The 20,284-nt window shown below is 34.7% G+C and overlaps 1 protein-coding gene across 2 annotated transcripts in view; it reads left to right on the top strand.

Annotated features, from left to right (window-relative positions):
• The window catches only part of AFAP1 (actin filament associated protein 1), a 233,552-nt gene extending 220,207 nt beyond the window's left edge, over positions 1-13,345 (top strand). For both annotated transcript variants that reach the window (XM_051965564.1, XM_051965563.1), the window contains one exon: positions 6,256-13,345. In XM_051965564.1, coding sequence (XP_051821524.1) covers positions 6,256-6,282 — 27 coding nt within the window. In that variant the 3' untranslated portion in view covers positions 6,283-13,345. The remainder of the gene's footprint in view (positions 1-6,255) is intronic.
• Positions 13,346-20,284: the final 6,939 nt, after the last annotated feature.

The raw sequence follows: 20,284 nt of genomic DNA, 5'->3' as shown, positions 1-20,284 counted from the left end.
CAAAGAATGACATGGACCTGAACTGTGTATAAATGTTTTTTTTTATTTATTTATGTTTATGTCTGTGAAGCTGGTAATATGAAAACATTAATCAAAATGGCATGACATAGTGGGAGGAGAAATGGAAATCAGCATACTTGGGTTCTAGGCTTAGCTTTCTCCAACTAGCTCAGTGGCTTTGGGCAGATTGATCACTTCCTTTCTCTGAAATGATAAAACATTATTAATGTACTAGGTAAGACTCTCTAAATTTCTACTATTTTGTCTTAATTTTTTTTTTCAATTCATAAACATTTATTTTCTCTTCCTCTTACCCCCACTCTTCTCCCCATAAAGAAAAAAAAACCATAAAATTCTTGCAGGAAATATACATAGTCAAGAAAAAGAAATCCCCTCATGGACCTTGTACAAAAATATTGTCTCATTCTTCCCTTTAAGGCTCTTTTTCAGAATATTTGTGGCATGTTTCATCCCTGTTCCTCCAGAATCATGATTGATCATGTTATTTTGTCTTTACTATATAATTTCTATTGTTTGACTTGTTCTCCTGATTGTTTTCATTTTATTCTACATCAGTTCCTCCAAATTTTCTTAGGCTTCTCTAAATGGACTTTCATTGCATTCATATGCCATAATTTGTTCAGCTATCCCTCAATGATCTGTATTCTGTTAGTTCTTTTTCTCTATAAAGTATTACTTTAAATATTTTTGTATATATGGATCCTTTTCTTCTTTCATTGTATAGACCTAATAGAGTTATTTGAGTTGAAGTATATAAAAACTTAGTGATGTTTTGGGAATGCTTCCAAATTTCTTTTGAGAATGACAAGACTGATAAACAGCTCCACCAACAGTATAAAAATGGATCTATTTTCCCACAGACCCTCTAACCTTTCTCATTTCCTTTTTTGTCAACTTTGTCAATGCAATGGTATAAGATGAAACTTTGGAGTTACTTTAATTTTATTTTCTTTAATTATTAGTGATTTGGAACATTTTTTTCATGTCTATTGAATGCTTGATTTTCTTTTTTAAGAACTGCCTATTTTCATATCCTTTCTACCACTTGTCAATGGGAAAATTGCTCTTATTTTTAAAATTTTGAATCACTTCCTAATTCCTTTCTAATCTTAGATGCATGTTTTATTTGTACAGAAACTTTAAAAAATTTTATGTAATCAAAATTATCCAGTATATTTTCTGTAGTCCTTTGGGATCTTTATTTGGTCATGAACTTCTCTGCACTCTACAGACCTGGAAGATAATTTCTTCTATCTTCCTCTACTTTGTTTATTTAAGTGAACTTTTATATGTAAGCATATATCTATTTGGGACTGAGACAGTATTAGATGTTTGTCTAAATCGAATTTCTGCCATACTGCTTTCTACTTAATACATATTCAGCTAGGGAGTGGACTTAATAACATCTAAGGTCTTTTCCAGTAAAAAAGATTCGATGATGTAGTTGTGATATCTTCTCCTTTATCCCTTTCCCATTTGGGGGGAGGTCTTTGAGGAATATTTTTGATGATCTTTCCTTTTTATTCTACCGGATCCCTCTAAAAAAATCTTACTTGCTTGTTTTAACATCTTCTAAGTAGAACTTGCATTTGTTGTACTTTCCTGTTCACAGTGCCTAGGAGGAAGAGGAGGTACTATGTAAGACATTAGGAAAATCCTTGGTTCTTGAGGTATAGGTTCGGGATTCATCCCTAACCCCCCGACCTCTCTACCTGTAAGCTTTTTAGATTCCTCATCTAAAAATGAAGTGTTTCCCCCTATTTCTAGATCTATGATCCTATGATTATTACCCTCATTTCATAGGTGGAAAAACTGATTCTCAAAAAGATAAAATGAGGAAAAGACAATATTATAACTTTGAAACAATTTCTGTCTTTCTGTGTATCATTCCAGAAATCTAAAAGAACCTTGCTACTCTAAGTTGAGTAGAGAGTAGGTAAATCTTTGCTTCTTAATTAATATAGTGCCACTTCTTTGGGGAAAAAATGTGTTCGACTATAAGACTTTCTGTTTAAATAATTCTTTGGAGAATAAGGAAAATACCATTTATTACTTGGGCTAGTTTTCCCCACTTTAGGAGCTTGTTGATGCCCTATTCTTGGACTCCTATCATATTGGTGCAAACTTAAGAGTACATAATTACACACAGCTTAACCTTCTGTAGCTCAGAACTCTTGAGCTCCAGCAATCCACTAGCCTTAGATTTTCCTGCAGCAGGAATTACAAGGAATAGTAGGAGTGGCCACTCATTATGTTAACAGCTTTTTTATGACAGAAAAAATATGGAAAAAAAGAAAGGAAAGGAAAAGGATTTTTTAAAAAAACCTTCCCAATAGAATCATTTCCAGTTGATGTCAAAAGTAATAGTACGGAATGATAGTCATTGAAAACATACTTGCTCATGTAAAGCATGATACATATGATTATATTAGTGGTGAAATCAGATTAATTTAATTTGTTCCGATGAATGCCAGCCTTGGAGTTTTCACATCACTAACCCTATTAAACTCTCTAATTGATGTCATTATTTTTACTATAGAACAAACATAATTCACATGACAACCACTGGGGCCCATTCTGAATAGGCTGAATTTATGTATTTTCCTGAACAATGGAGTTATTGGATAGAAATATGGGTGTTAACCACTGGCAAAATTCCTAGAGTCTAATGTGTTTCCTTGGAAAGTTCCCTGATCATTTTAGATATAAACAATCTCTGGAACATCTGGTATTCATAGTAGCTGCAACTCTTCTTTCCAGATCACGTGTATTGTTAAGGGTATTAAAGAAATTAGAACTGATGGTCTTATCTTCAACTGCACTCCACAAAAATCTTCACCTGGCATATTTTGTGGTTCCTCTAATATTTAGAAAGGCATATAAAATTCTAGTGAATTGTGACATTTGGCTGAGATAGATGGTTAGAATTAGACTATGCTATGACATAGTCCTTGTTATTGATAGCAAAGGAAAAAAGGCTTTCATGGTATTCCTTTTAGATTTCATTTTTTGCCAAGGCAATTTTTGATTCAGAGAAAACTACAGAAACTGAGTTGGGTTCACTGTTGTGATTTCAATTCATGAAAGACTGACTTCAGCCAGTAAAGCAAAGCACTCCTAAAGGTGTCCATTTCCTTGGTCACCATTACACTTGACTTCTGAGGGTATATGAAGTCATATTTTTATTTTTGTTTATGTCATAGCCCTGTGATAGATTGTAAGCTCCTTGGAAAGAGGGACTCTTATTTTTTATATTTGTAGCACCCAACCCTTGCACAGCATCACAATAAGCTACATAAATGTCTATCAAGTCAATGAATTTTCAGTCATACTCTTTGTTGAAAGAATTGAATGAGGTCTTAGAATTCCACAGCTCCTTGGGTAATCAGATGAGGTAATCTGATCCGATACTGTCATTTTACAGCTCAGAGAAGAGAAATAACTTCCCCATACTCCCATTTCATGACTAATAAATGTCTCTCACCGATATAAAATTCTCACTGAAACTCAAACAGAAAAAGCTCACAGAACCATAGATTCTTACAGTTCTAAGGGATTGAAGCCCTGGCAAACTACTTAGGCTTTTTGGTATCATGGAAAGCATCCCTTATTTAGAATGGGAAGATCTGGGTGAGAGTCGTGACTCTGACATTTTGCACCTTTATGGCTTTGGACATATAAATGATTCTTTTTCAGCCTCAGTTTCTTTCATATATAAAATGGAGCTAGTAATATTTGCTTTGCCTACCTCATAGGATTGTTGTGAGGATCAAATGAAATAATGTACATAAAATGTCAAATATGTATATCTATATCTTTATATGTAATATAATGCATATTATATATAAAGGATACTGATAATTGTATATATAATATATATTATGTGTAAATATATTGTATATGATATATAGTTATATAATATATTGCAATGCTATACTGTATATTATATACATTAATATATAATGTTATATAGAATATAATATATAACAATATATATTATATCATACATATAAAGTATATTAATAACTGTGCAGAACCATTGCAGAATCACAGTGTCAGAACTGGAAGGGAACTTATCCAATTACCCTATTCTGTAGATGAGATCAAGAAGTAAAATCATATAATTTAAAGCTAAGACATTAGAGAACCTTAATCTCCCTATGACCACTACCATTCCCTCCTTCATTTCAGGGACATGTCCACCCGGTGAGTGGAAAAACTGATTCTGAACCAAGTTCTTTGACGCCAGGTCTATTGCTCTATCACACAGCTTTACCTCCCACTACTAATAGTAGTTGAATAAAAATCTGAGACATAGAAGGGACTTTAAATCAGAATGTTTGGTAGTATTAAATGGTCTACAATTCTCATACTTATGTTGTATGATAGTTAAGGTTAGAAGTGAAAGGGACTTTTTTGGAGGGGACAGAGAAGGGTAGGGGGAGTTTTTATATTTTGGTTTATGTAATGCTAGAAATGCTGGCCCACAGAAATCTAAATCCTAGGAAAGAAGCTGTGTCATATTCTTTTTCATCAGTGACAGATGCAATAAAAACCAATCAACCAATTAAGAGCTAGTGAAAGGAGCACCTGATTTGGGACCAAAAGACCTGTAGTTACATTTTGGCTTTGCTACTTTGTAACTATAGGATCATAGCCCAGTCTCTTAATCTTTTGGGCTCCTTTTCAATGTTTCCAATTACTTTCCATCTTTGAATACTATGATCTTCTCAATCTGATTCTAACCCGTCATATAGGATATTCAGTTGAGATACTACTTATCCTTCACAAAGCCTTTTTTCACCTCCCCAATTACAAGGGATCTTTGTCCCTTGTCATACCTATCTAGGTTATTGCTACTACATTTTATCTTCACGAAACCTTTCCCAGATCTCCTTAATCTAAATACTTTCTCTCAGAGATTATTCCCCAATTTTATGCTAGACAGATTAGGTTTATATATGGTGTTTACCTGTTGTCTCCCCCATTGGATTTTGGGCTTTCTGAGGACATTTTGTATTGTTTTGTCATTATTTGTATCCCAGAGCTTTGCACTAATGTCTAGCATATAGTAAGTATTTAACAAAGGTAGTAGACAAGGTGACTGTTTCTGTTATATCTCCTATTCCCATATTAGAATATAAATTTATATGGTCTGGAAATTTCTACATATCCCCAGAGCTTAGCACATAATCTCAAACACCATAGATATTTAATAGATGTCAATGGATGTAATTGAATTAAAAAAGGCCATGTTTATAGGCCTTAAGTGTTAGTTGAACCAGTGAATTTTATGACTTGCATCAGAATTCTGATCACCACAGTGACTAATTTCTGCTCCAAAGGACTGATGATGAACAATTTATAGAAGTTCTTTTTTATAGAAATGATAAACTAATGGTTTGGAATGAGATACAGCATAACTCAGTGAGGAGATCCCCACTGACCAGAAATGGTTGATGTTGGTTTGTTTGGTGTCAATAATACTTCTTAAAGTGAATATTCTGCTGATAGTAGGATAGTAGGAAATAACATTGATATTTTAAAATATGCACTCATAAAGAATGGCTGAACAAATTGGAGTGTATGGTTGTAAAGAAATACTATTTTGCTGAAAGTAATAGTAAGCCGAGTGATTTCAGAAAAACCTGGAAAGATTTACATGAACTGATACAAAGTGAAGTGAGCAGAGCCAGAACATTATATATAATGACAGCAGCATTGTTCAATGATCAAACTGTGAGAGACAGCTATTCTCAACAGTAGAGTGATCTAAGACAATTCTGAAGGTTCTGTAGTAGAAAATGGAATAAATGATGGAATCCGAATACAGATCAAAGCATAATATCATTTTGTTTGTATTTTTTGTCTTTTTTTTTTCACAAGATTAATGTGGAAATATGATTTGCATAACTGCACATGTATAATCCTCATCAAATTACTTGCCTTCTTAGTGATTGTGAAGGGGAAAGAGTGTGGGAGAGAACTTGGAACTCAAAAGTTATAAAAAACAAAGGGTAAAAATTATTTTTGCATGTAATTGGGGAAATATAAAATTTTAAAATTGCATCCATAAAACATTAAAATAATTTAAACTATGGCTTACACTGGGTCTTACAAATAACTGTCATTTAATAAATATGAACTGGATTAAACCAGTAGTCATAATTCTTGGAATGATGATCTCTGCCTAGGTCTTTTTGTTTATTTCACTCTTTCTGTTTATTTTTCCAGGAATGGGAATTGAAAAATGGGACATAAATAGAATGGTGGAAAAAGTGCACACCTTCTAGAAGGCCTTACCAACCAAGACTCAGATGAATAGGAGACTCAACTCTAAATATGACGTCAAGCAGTATAGCATCAGAGATTTTGTAATTCTGCTCAGGTGCCAGTAACTTGACTCTCACTCCACTTGTATCTTTCTACTGTATATGGTGCCCTTTTAAAAATAATTATTTACTTATGAAACTCATTTCCAAGTTTGTTAAAAGAAGAAAACAAAAAAAAAATCACACACACACAAAGTATCCTTGGGAAGAAAAAAAGAACAACAATAATTTACAGAAAAAGAGCAAAAGAATGGTAATGGAAAAGGTTATGTCTTTTAAACTAATTAAATAATGACTTTTAAACTGCCTTGGCTCAAATTGAACCGGATCACAGGAGTGAAGCTGGATGGGCTCCAGGCAAAATTCTTGGATTGATATCTGGGGGAGTTTTATAGTAGGACTTCCACAGGTGTGGATGGCTCTAGATTTGGGTAGAGCCAGGATCCGATCCATCATGGATGATCTTATTTGAAAAAGAGCGTCAGGAAGCATGTTGATCAATGTGATAGGACTGCTGGCATGAGCTGAATGTCTGGTTCAGGAGATCCCTCTCCTCCCCTTCCCCACCCTTATCATGCTCTTTCCCTCTAGTCATTAGAGATTTTGGAATGAAATAACTGTGATGTGAAACAATTCTTCCTCTCTTTCCAATTTTTTCCCCACCTTTGGACAGATGCTTTTCTCACTGGGACATGAAAAGCTGCCATTTTTAGCTGCATTTTTTTTTTTAAATAATGTTTCTCTTTATTGTGTATTGTATATGTGTGTGTTTTTCTAAAAGCACTTGGCATCTTCAGAGATCTTTTGTATCATAGTTTGTATTTTGTACTGCTTTTGAAAGGCAGCAAAGTGCTATTAATTCTTTGATTCATTAGTTTGATCTCCTCCGCCCCACCCCCATATTCCTTTTTCCTCTCCCTCCTGTCTCTCAAATCTTTATCTTTTCCATATTCCCTTTCCCTAAGAGCTTGTCACTAGGAGTGATTCTGACAGAAGAGAAGCAAGTTTGATTTACTACCTGATGAAGTTGCAAATGTCACAGCTTATCAGCCCTGATGGATTTAGTTGGATCAATCTTTTGATGAGTTCTGACCCTGGGAAGAAAGTAGGTTTGGGACACTTCCAGGCTCTTCTCTTTGATTTATTGATCTAGAGCCTTAATGTAGTGCCGGACTTGGCTGTGTTTTTTTTTTTCCTCCCCAGCAGCAGACTTACTGGTCTTTTAAGATGATGTTATTTTCCACAGTTAATTTTTTTTTTTATTTAATTTCATTTTTGTGGAGAGGGGGGTGGGGTTATTGCATCAAAGAGAGAAAAGGGCTAACAATGATGGAGAAGATGGCAGATCTGAGAACTTGATTTCTCCTAATATACCAGTAGGAAGATTACTCAGGAAATAGACTGTGAAAACTGGAAAGGACATCATCCATTTTACAGTGAAGGAAACTGAGTCCAAGAAAGTGGAAGCAAGATCATATAGCTATTAAAAGGCTGATATAGACTAGAACTGGGATCTTCTATCTCCTAATCCATTGTTTTCTTTCCCATACTGTTGCCTCCCTTAGCTCCCTAGGGTTCCAGCAGTGTCATTGTCCTGAATTACCTTTTTTTTTTTTGGGGGGGGGAGGATAATATGCTGGCTGACTAACCAGGAAAAGTCAGCTGTAGAAATACACCCTACTACGAACGGGCCAGTTCTTTGTCCCTAAGAGTGAATATAGTGAGGCACTTCAGTGAGCTGAGAGTTTTGTGAGAATTAATCAAACAATAAAAGGGGAGGGACTTGAGTGTCTTATTCCTTTTTCTTACACAGTTCTTAAATGCACATAGTAGGTACTCAGCAAATATTACTTGAATGAGTTGGTGAAGAAAACAAGCTGATATCATATATTTGTTCAAAGAATGCTACAAGGCTACAAGGTCAGCACACATTGAACTTAGTCTTGTACTGTCTATGTAAGGAGAATAAATATTAAAAATCATGATTCTAATTGAGATCATTGGGGGCATAAATCACTTATAATGTCATGGAAAGAACAAATGGTTATGGAGTTCAAATCCCGGTCATACTACTAACCTGTAATTTTGGCCAAATCTCTGGGACTCAGTTTTCTCATCTGTAATGAAAAGCTTGGATGGAATGGAATAATTTTTTTTTTGGTATTGTTCTTTCCAGCTCTAATTCTCTGATCATATACATTTCAGAGCTGAAAGGGGTTTGAGAAATCCTATTATCCAAACTCCTCATTTTACAGAGGAGGAATCTTTGCTAAAATGGGAAAAGAGATCCTGAAGTTTTAGAAAGATTTTTAACAGTAAAGGTCAAAACACACTAGTCTTTGACTTAGTTATTCAAAATAGCTATTAGTACCCCTACCATTCTGGTTTATCAATGTTTGACTCAAATAAATGTTAAGAAATTATTCAGAAAATTGACATCAATGTTTGTTACCTTTCAACCCCTAAAAAAATGGCCATAAAATGGTAGAACTAAATGAGAGGATCCATAGCCTACAGATTTTGAAGAGCAATTTCTCTAAGAGGGAAGAGGAGAGATCCTGGAAATGTTTGATTATGTGAGTTTGAAACTTTAGTGACTGAAGGAAAGTGCTAAAGGAATTTTTTCTATTGGATGACTAGGGTAAGGGGAGAAAGGGCTGGTGGGAAATTTGTCCATTGTCAGTTAACCAAAGCCATGCCCATTTTGTATCCCTGCAGAAATGTGAAAACTATCCCTTAAAGGAAAGCAGTTTAGTCAACAACAGATTTCCTTCTTTTGAGGGTTAACTAATACTATACCTTGTTCAACAAGAACAAATGCTTTTTAAAAATTTTTTTTAAAGTACAAAATGGGTATGATAAAATTAGTGATTAATTGTTATCTTTAGGACAAATTCCAGAATAGTAGGCTTTGAGTTTGCAAGGGAACATCAGAATCCATCAAACTTAATTCCTTCTGAAGCAGGACTCCCCTTCACAGGGGATGACCAGCCCATCAGTATCCATTAAAGAGCACTGGATTTGACATCAGAGAATTTGAGTTCAAATTCAGGTTTTTTTACTTAGTAACTAAGTAGTTTTATGCAAATCACTTCCCTTCTCTGCACCTCAGTCTCCTATAAAATGAGGGTTGAAGCTAATTCAGCCTCTAACCTATGATCTTCTGTTTGAAGACATCTAGTGATGGAGAGCTCACTACCTTTTAAGTCATCAGCAGAGTTAGTCATCAAGGGCACTGGACCATTCTCCCCTCTCTGTTCTTGTGATTGGCAGCCTTCTCCAGGCACACAATTCAAAGTTTTAATTGTTTTTAACCTAATATCTCTAGTTACAAAGAAATCAATAAACCTATATCCTTAATCCCATTCCTTTTATTATTATGGTGCTGATAACTCTAGCATGTAACAGATATGATGCCAACATGGAATCATAGAATGTTAGAGCTAGAATGGACCTCAAGGATCCTTTCATCCAGGAGTTCTTAACATAGGGTCCATGACCTTCCTTGTGTGTGTTTTTTTTTTTTTTTAGTTGATAACTGTATTTCTATATAGTTATTTTCTTTTATAATCCTATGCATTTTACTTTATGTATTTAAAAATAGTATTCTGAGGAGGAATCCAAAGGCTTCACTAGACTGTTAAAAGGGTCTGTGACAGAAAAGATTAAGAACTACTGCTCTAATCCAATCCTCTTGTTTTATTGTTAAGGAAACTGAGGCTTGGAAGAATGACTTACCAAAAGTCACACATCTGGTTTTTGACAGAACCAGGAATATCCCCAAGTCTGCTGACTCCCAACCTAATTTTTTTCTTTGTAATCCATTTTCAGTTGTGAACACTTTAAAGCGGGTGGCCCACTTAAAAAAAAAAAAAACACACTCAAAACTATGCTATGTTCAATTGAGCCCACTTTAAATGAGCCACCCCATAAAAAAAAAGCACATATCTATGGGAATATCACTTAATGAGTGATACCCAGTGTTCCCCTTAATATTTAAGAATAAAAAAAAAAGTTTGATTAGAAAATAAGTTTAGGCATTTTGCTTCAAAGTAAGTTATTTATTTGTATATTTTCAATAAATATTGTTTTTAATTTATATCTGTACATATTTAAAATGCAAATTAGGCTTCTTGTCAGAATTTAGAAGGTGATATCACTTCCATTGACACACACCCTCCCAAATGTGGTCCACATTTTGCCCTTTTACTAGCCATCTTGGCATCTTAAGGGCAGAAGTGAGCCCAGTGGGCTTTTTGGAGCCCTTATGGAGGATGATCTAGGAAGAGTAAACTGGTTTTTCCTAGATTTTATCTTACACTGGCATTGTCCTTCCCAACCATGTTAAAAAATGTTTCTTCAAATCACAGACTGACTCACATTTTTGGTTGAGCAGTGAAGCCCACACCTGACTGGTAATATTAGCAATTAAAAATCCACTCTTAGGAAAGGAGTCAGGTGTCCAACCTTAGCTGGCTGGTGACATTGCCCTGCTCAACAACATACTTGTTCTTTGAAACCCTATACTAGAAAGACCCATTTTCCTTCTTTTGACTCTATATTGGTGAGGAACCATCTTTTTTAAGATCAAACCTCAACTTTATTTTTGGATGTCATGATGTCAAGAAAAATTCAAACATAGCTGCTATATGGAGTGTTCAATAGAAAAATCCAAAGGGTTTCCTTTCATCATCATCTACATGGAGGGCTTAAATTTATCCAGATACAGGGAACCCTATTGCCAAATCTGAGTTTTCCCTACCCCTGGAAAGCTAGGAAAATGTCCCTGTAGCTGTAGGGTAGGAAATATGATTGCTAAATAAGAGAAAGGAAATACCACAAGAGGTTTATCTAGTTTAGTTTGACTACCTTGGGAGACAATAGGCTTAATCAATTGACAAGCATTTATTAATTATCTTCTGTTCCAGGCACTGCCAAAAATCAAATAGCCCTTGTCTTCAAGAAGCTTACATTCCATCAGATCAAGGAACATTTCTTAAAAGCCTAGTGCTCTAGTCTGCTGGAATGTCCTTCACAGATGTGAGAGCCGTGGAATAAACCCATTCTTAGTATTTTATAATGCCATCTCTTCTTCAACCAGAAAAATCCTTATTCAATCTGTATTGTACAAAATGATTTCTGGATGTTTCCCAAAATAAAATCCATCCATTAATAATGAGGACTTAATGAGAATAGTCCTTATTCTTACAGTTTACAAAGAACATTTCTTAGGATAGCTTTTGAGTATAACTAGGGCAAATATTAATGCTTCTTCTCTACTGATGAGGAAGTTGAGAGTGAGAAGGGTCTGCTCGAGGACAGAGCTGGTCAGACCTGGAACTTAGGTCATCTGACTATCAAGCACATATTCCATATGATTTGGGAAATTGTTTTGGAGAAGGAAAAAAATGAGTTGCTAACTTCTAAAAGAGGAGTTGAGAAAGGTTCTATGGTTAATAAATGGTTGAAATTAATATAAGGCCTCCCTAGGACAGCAGTTGGAGATGGTTGGCTTTCATTTTTTTAAAGTCCATCTCAGATTAGCAGAAAAACCATCTCCTGCTTTATACTTTATGGTAGAAGGTGTAAATGGGACCTACTGGAGGTTGATTACCTGGCAGTATTTAGGCCAACCTATCTACACATGGTCATGATGAGAAACTCTAAATTAAGATGTTGACATCATTAGAGCATAGTGATTCATGTCTGTTTTCAATTCAAAAATGAAGTTATAGTCTCAGAAAGTTGGTTCACGTGACTCCATATTTAATTTATGTTCATTTGGGAGCAAATAATTTAATGAAAACATGCACTTAATAGCCATTAATTGTAATAAGACATCTAGGAGAAATGTTTTCATTAAATTTCTATTCTCTCATGCACTGTCAGACATGGTACCTCACCACTAATAGACAAAATTTTTTTGCTATTTTAAATTTGCTAGCTTTTAAATAGCGTTTTCCTATATTTTCAGATATAGTTTAAGATGGGTCTATCATCATATGGACTATTTGCTGACATCTAATTTTTGATTAAAATGTTAGGTATTTCCAATTCAGGGCACAGTTTGGAGGAGTGACTTGAGCTTTGTTTAAGACCTTCTTGAAAGACTGTGTCCATCCAGACTGTGAAATAAACTTGCTGATGTATGTTGGGCAGAATTCTTATCTCCCAGTAATAAAACTTGTCTGTTTGTATTAGGAGAATCCGTGTGAAAAAGAGGAAATCCTTTTTTTAGCCAGGAAAGCTATCTCTTTAAAATAGGAAATTGTCCTTGAGTATATATAACTTTGAACACCTTTGCCTGAAATAGTTACAGACCTGTACTTCTAAAACTATTCACATTTCTATACACACATGCCATGATGCTGTCAGGTATGTTTTGATCATAGAAAATATTTTTTAAACAGGGATCATGAGACTATAATTTTGAGGGACCAAAGCTGGGGGATAATTTTTTTAATTAGGATAATTGTGTGTCAACTTTTCTAACCAAGAAAGAGATTATTAACATTTCATTTAGCACCACTTTTTTCATTTCTAGACACTTTCAAAATTAATTGACCATACTTATATGTTGTAAAATAATGTTCTCATAGTAAGAATGTAATTATTTCCTTATTGTATTTTCTAAAAGCAAAATCGTATTTAAAAATTCTCTGTAAAAGAAACAAGCAAGGAACATAAAAATAATTTTTTGGTTTATTTTTTTTTTTATTGACTATGTTGGCAGTGCCCATGATGATTGACTGTAAATATATTCTTTTAACTATTTCTCAATGTATTTAATTCATGGAAAACATGAAAAAAAACTTTGTTTTTTTAAAGTTTGAAATGGAGGCCCCATTGACATTATTTTCTAGTTGCTTCATTTGAACTTTCTGCCTTTCTATTTAATTCTCCTAATGTCTTATGTGGTGTAGATATGGACTGGCGCCCCTTGGCGTGACACACCCATGTGTATTATTAATAAAATTACCCTATTTGAATAATTTTGTTGGAGTTGCTTTCTTTGGTTTATCACATGTCAAAGATTCCTAACATTTTATAGGGATGGGATGAGTGAAATTCTTTTAGGTTCATGATGTCTTGAAATCTAATTCAAGATAATTCAGCAGACATTTATTAAGCATTTACAATATAGCAAAGGGTTTTAGATTCTGGGGTTATGAAGTCACAATGAAAGACTATCCTGTCCTCAAAGATAGGGAAGGAACAGAAAGATAGAACATGTAAATAATTAAGAATATACATGATAATTTGAGACTTCTGGCTATCAATAGGGTTCCTAACAGCAGAGACATGGTTGGCAAAGAGGGTAAACCTCCTGACCTGGTGTCAGGAAAACTGAGTTCCAATTCAACCTCAAACACTTAATGGCTATGACTCGGGGCTCATTTATCCACTCAACCTCAGTTTCCTCATTTGTAAAATGATAGTCCATGCATCCTAAGGTTGTTGTGAAGATTAAATACAATAATATTTGTAAAGAATTTTTCCTTTTTTGCCTTACTCTTTTTTTGTTTTATTTATTTAATATTTTCTCCCAATTATATTCAAAACAACAACAAACAATTTACATTTTTGAGTTTTAGGTTCTCTCTCTTATCCACACCCACAATTAAGAAACCACTTGTGAAGTTATTCAAAATATTTCCAAAGAAGTCAAGTTGTCAAAAAAAAAAATAGATCTTGCACTTTAATGAAAATAAAAACTCTCAAGAAAAATCAAATTAAGACAAAGAGACAGACAGTATGTTTAGTCTGTATTCAGATACAATCAGTTCCTTGTCTGGCTATCCACAGGATTTTTCATCATAAGTCCTTCAGAGTAGTAGTCACGGATGATTGTACTGCTGAAAATAGCTAAGTCATTAACAGCTGATTATCCCAAAACATTGGTATTACTTTGTATACAATACATTTCACTTTGAATTCATGGAGGACTTTCCAGGTTTTTTTTCCCCTGAAATCATCCTATTCATCATTTCCCATAAAATAATAATATTCCATCATAAACACATATTATTGAGCTATTCCCTAGATGATGGGCATCCTTTCAATTTCGAATTTTTTTTTTTTTTTGCCCCAAGAACAGAGCTGCTGTAGATAACTTTTGCATACCTAGGTCATTTTCCTTCCCATCCCACTCCCCTCCCTCCACCTCCCATCTCTTTCGGCATTCATGCCAAGTAGTTGTTAGGTTAAATTACATGCATAAATTTATAGCCCCTTGGGCACAGATCATATCATTTGATCATTTAGCAATTGGGGCATGGCTCTTATTTTATTTTATTTTTCTATAAGTTTGACTCAGTTCTCTCTATGTTTGAAAAATGAGGCCTTATCAGAGAAACTTGCTTTGGAATTCTTTTTAAAATTACTATTTCTAGCTGTATTTCCCACCATTTATTCTCCCTTTTACCATGTCCCTCCTCAAAAGTATTTTGGTACCAACCACTCCCTTGCCCAATATGCCCTCTTTTTCATCATCCTCCCCCTTCCCATATCTCATCCCCCTCTTATTTTCCTTCAGGGTAAGATAGATTTCTATACTCCTATTGTATATGTATGTTATTTCCTCTTTGAGCCAATTCTGATGAGATAATTACAAGTATCATTCTCCCAAGTAAGGATGTAAAAAGATAAAACAGATTATAAAGAATGAAAACTTACTCACATTGGGACTGGGTTCAATAAGTAACACTACATATATACCATGAAGAGTGTAACATCCTCCAAAATCTCTCTCTCTCTCTCTCTCTCTCTCTCTATATATATATATATATATATATATATATATATATTCCTTCTAGCTGCCAAAATTATATTTCTAATGAATTACAAGTATCATCCTCCCAAGTAAGGATGTAAACAGGTAACAAAACAGATTATAAAGAATGAGAAAACAGAACAGAATGTGAAACATCTTATAAGAAAAATGACAGCTCTAGAGAACAGACCAAGAAGAGAAAATATAAGAATAATTGAATTGCCAGGAAGAGAACCTTGATAAAACAAAGCAGGAAACAACCCAAGAAAATTGTTCTAAAGTGATAGACCATGAAAGGAAAGTAGAAATAGAAAAAATCCACCAATTATCACCTCAAAGAGAAAACACACAGGAATATTATTGTCAAATTTTGAAACCCCCAGATCAAAGAGACATTTTGCAAGAAACAAGGAAACAAAAAAACAATTCAAATATCCTGGAGCTACAGTTAAGAATTGTACAAGACTTATCAGCAGCTATAATAAAAGACTGTAGGTCCTGGAATAATACCTAAATAATTAGGCTTGTCACTAAAACTAACATATTCAGCAAAATTATCTATAATCCTGAATGAGAAAACAATGGACATTCAATGAACTTGCAGATTTTCAGGATTTAACAGAAAATTTAACATATAAGAGACAATATAAAAGATTAATTTTAAGAAACTTAACATGGACAAACTTTAAACATGGACAAATTATTTTTTATATTTGTATATCTACACATACATATATGTATATAAGGTTCACATCAACAATAGGGTAAGCTCAAAAGAAAGACTGGCAGAGTTAAGGTGAAAATAACAATCATGTAATATAAATGAGATGTAGAGGAAGAATAGACATAGAGGCATGAGAGGAGGGAGGAAGGCTCATAGTTCTGAAAACTTACTCACATTGGGACTGGGTTCAATAAGTAACACTACATATATACCATGAAGGGTAGAGGCCCCCCAAAAATCTATAAGAAATAAGGGAGAGGGATGGGCAGATGGGAAAGCAAAGGGTAAGGAAAGAAGACAAGGAAGGGATCCTTGGGTGGGGGAAGATTAAGTAATAGCAAGGCAAGTTATGATGGAGAATTTAATTAAAGAAGCAGCAAGGATAGCAAGGATATATGTATGTGTACATTGTTTGAATGTGAGTAGGTATCTATATATATCTATGTGTATACACAAATATATCTTTTCTTAAATGTAGCTAGCTTGGAAGTGGTGATGGTGGGAAATCAAACAGGGAAAAAGAATAAAGTAAATAAGGTGAGCGGCAGAGAACCAAAAAACAATTTACAAGGAAATAAAGCTCATGAATATAATTTCTTCTACTAATATATATATATACTTTCTTGATCTGGAAATTTGTTATATATTTTGAATTCTTCCTGATGTTCTGCTGGGCACATGACAATGTTCTCTTTTGCTTTGCTTTATTATTTTTTTTTCTGTTTTCCTTTTTTTCTTACTCTTTTTTTTTCAAATAAAAAAATAAGGAAAGTAAAAATTAAAACCAAAACCAAAACAAAACAAAAAGAAACTAAAAGACCACTGATTGTCTTTCTTTCCTGGCTAAGTTAGGAAAATCTTCCTAAATTTTTACAAGCATTTATTTAGCACTCACTGTTTGTAATTTAATTGAACTAATTTCATAGACCTAGAGCTGGAAGTAGAGGCTCTCTAGTGCCCAAAGAAGTTACCAATACAACTACTAAGAATGTGAGACCAGATTTGAATCCGGCACTTTGTGAATCTGTTTGGTCTTGGATATGGTCTTGGAGTCACAAGTACTTGGATTTAAAGCACATACTGACTTTGTGACCCTGGAAAGTTACTTAATTTCTCAGTTCCTCAGATGGTGAGTTAGGAGAAGGTGCTGATTCACTATGCTAGAAGCAATTTTTCCCTGGGAGCTCCCTTCACCAAAGAAATGACCAATTCAGTTTAAAAACAAAAATGTCTCCCTATCTCCTTCCCAAGTTTGAAGAAGATTAAGGGAGATCATGGACATGAATTGGTTTGGAACCTATAAGAATAATTTTTATGATTTCCACTTTTATTTATTTTTAATTTCCATTTCTTTTTTTATTCCATCCCACCACTACCTCTCACCCCACTCCCACCTCCCTTTGAAAAGAAAAACAAAGCTCTTGTAATAAACTCAAATAATCACGCAAAACAAATTATCGTATTGCTTACATTTAATAGCACTTTGAGGTTTATAAAGCATGATCTTTGAAGGGCTTTTAATACCCTCATGTGTAGCTGAGGAAATCATGCTTCAGTTCTGTGAAGTGTTTATTGCTCAGATCAATTGCTTAGCTAGCAAATGATGGGGCTAAGTTTAGGGCCCAGCCTTTCTAACTCCTACTTCAGAACTTGGTCCAGGATGTTAAATTGTTTTTTGATGTCTGTATCAGGTGCTGTACTTGGGGTACAGTTGCATTTATTGTTATTTAAAGGCTTGTCTATAACTTGTGACTTTACTTGCAGTCTGTCTATGAAGAACCAAAATTCCCGCCCCTAAGGTTCCCACACTTATTGATCAAATCAATCAATTAATAAACCAATAAGAGGCTATTATATCCTCTTTTTAGAATATACACTCTTATGAGGATGGGTTTTGTTTTGTTTTGTTTTGTTTGTCCTATGTGGTAGGCATTTAATAAATGCTTGTTGATTCATTTGTTGATTCATTATCCATTCTTCATTCATTTACCTTGTCTTAAATTAAGACTTTTCTGTATCTTAATGTTTCCTGCCCTCCTCATGAGTTTAGTCCTGTGCTTCTCCTACTACAGACAACAATATCATCAACTTTCATAATAGCAGGGACCATTCCACTTAGATGCTGAGTTATCTCCCTTATGACAAGGGAATCACTTTTCAATTATATTACTGGTTTGTTTTGTACCAGTTAGAACAGGCTTTTCCTGAGCAGGGACTGAGCTGGGGCTTCCCTAGGTCTATCATTAATTGCCAAATGAGTAGGTAATTGCTTTCCCATAAAGATGCCTTCAGGTTATTGTTAGATTAACCTTTTTTTCAGCTTGTATCTCTTCCCAGTGCTCTCCATCATGGGTCATGGCAAGGAGAGGAGGAAGCAGTTCCTTAATTTCATTTACAACTTAGTGGGAGGCCTAGAGCCCTGGGCTTTACCATTTGCTAAGCTACCAGAAGCGACCAAAAGCATTCATCACACTACATGTGACTTTGGGCCACACTAAGGTCATCTCTGCCACATTAATCAAGGAACCCAGGTTGTAATGAGAAAGCAGGACAACATTAGCTAATAAATAGCACCCAGAAATTTCCGACACAAACTTCATCAATTTTACCATGTTGTTCAAAAAGGATCATCATTTTCAGCAAAGAAACTAATTAGTCATTAAATGTGTTCATAAATAAATAAGTAAATCTGATTGCAATATAGTAGCAAGATCTGTATTTAGTGTGGGAAGACCTGGGCTCTGGTACCATTTTGGCCAATTACTCATGCATTGTATGACTAGGATCAAATTATTTTCTTTCTTTGAGCATCTAATTCCTCAGATTAAATCTCATCTCGGAGTCACTATGGTTCCCCATTGTCTTCTGGAAAAAAATCTAATATCCTTTTTTGACATAACAGCCTGTCATTTAACCTTTTCCAGTTTTCTTACCCCTTTTCCTTCTTCCTTTTATATCTGGCTTCAGTGACCTTCCTGCTGTTCCTCACACTACTTATGTTATCCTGAACAAGTCACATTAACTCACTGAAAGTCCATTTCCTCTTCTCTAAAACAAGGAAACCGAAGAGGATAGTTTTTAAGCCTATTTCTAATTTCTAAGTTCTAATATTCTGAGATTCTTAAAAACATGGCAAGAGAAAAGAAGCCCAGGAGAGAGGGTTTATTTTCCGCCCCCAAATCTTGGTAGCTTTGAATATGACTGATTTTGGCCATAAGAGAAAGAATAGTTGGCATTAGCTACAGAGATGGTTCTTGTTGTTTGTCCTTTGTTCTCAAAGAGGACCATGACATTGGGAAGGTGGAGAGGATGTGCAAGTGAATTGGATTTAAGGGAAGAAGGGCTATACAAAGTTAGCCTCGCTTTCTCCTCCAGAGTCTTCACCTGAATTTCTATAGGTTCTGGGCTAAATAATAGTTTTTTATAATGACCAGTAGCTTCATGGGATTATAGATCTGTACTTTGCAAGGGCCTTGGACAGTGTTTTGTACACTAAGATCTGAACACATGCTTCTTGAATTAAGTTAAAATGTCATGCTCAAAGTTGTGAATAAGGCAGATTAGTCAGGTAGAATGTGTGGGATAAACTGAAACAAAGACAAATGAATACAAGCAAAACTAGTACAGAAATTAGAAAGGATGGAGGCTTGAACTAAGATGATTTATGAATGGAGAAAAGAAGATGGAAAGGGGAGATGTTCTGGAGGTAGGATTGACAATTTACTCAACTTTTTCTGCTTACTTAATATCTAGCTTAACTTTTATCTGACTTCATCTAAATTTTCTATTTCTCCTGGAATTGAGCAGATCTTGAATACAGTAGGAAGTTAATAAATGTTACTGAATTCTTCAGACAAGGGATTTCCCAGTCTAGTGTCAGCTCTGGGTGCAGGCCAGCTAGCTTTTACTCCTGAGACTTTCTAGGAATTCTACATCACTCCACGATCTAGGTTGCCCACTTCTAGCTTTTGCCTTTATCCCTGGGCCTTCTTCAGTTCTCTGCAGGCCTTTCTCATATTGCACTCAACCTGAAATGCTCCTCAGTGACAAAAATTTGACCCAAAAGGCTCTTGAGAAATGACCTTTTATTTTACATTTTAGACCTAAAGCTGGAATGTGATTTGCCAAAGATCACAGAGGCAATTTTGGAAATTAGAATTCCCATCTCATTCTTTTAGCACACACTAGTATTTTCGGCAGTATTTGAGTCGTGAGGTAGCTCAGTGGATAGAATACTGGGCCTACAGTCAGGAAAACATACTTTCCTGAATACAGATTTGGGGCTCAGACACTTCCTAATTGTGTGACCCAGTTTGTCTCAATTTTCTCATCTGTAAAAAATGAGCTGGAGAAGGAAATGGTAAACCCCTCCACTCTCTTTACTGATGTGTCTCTACCCCTCTCTTCAATTTATAGTAGTAATACTTTACATTT

The sequence above is a fragment of the Antechinus flavipes genome, chromosome 6, assembly GCF_016432865.1.
Source record: "Antechinus flavipes isolate AdamAnt ecotype Samford, QLD, Australia chromosome 6, AdamAnt_v2, whole genome shotgun sequence".
In the NCBI taxonomy this organism is placed as follows: domain Eukaryota; kingdom Metazoa; phylum Chordata; class Mammalia; order Dasyuromorphia; family Dasyuridae; genus Antechinus; species Antechinus flavipes.
This window is presented reverse-complemented; position numbering and strand designations above follow the sequence as displayed.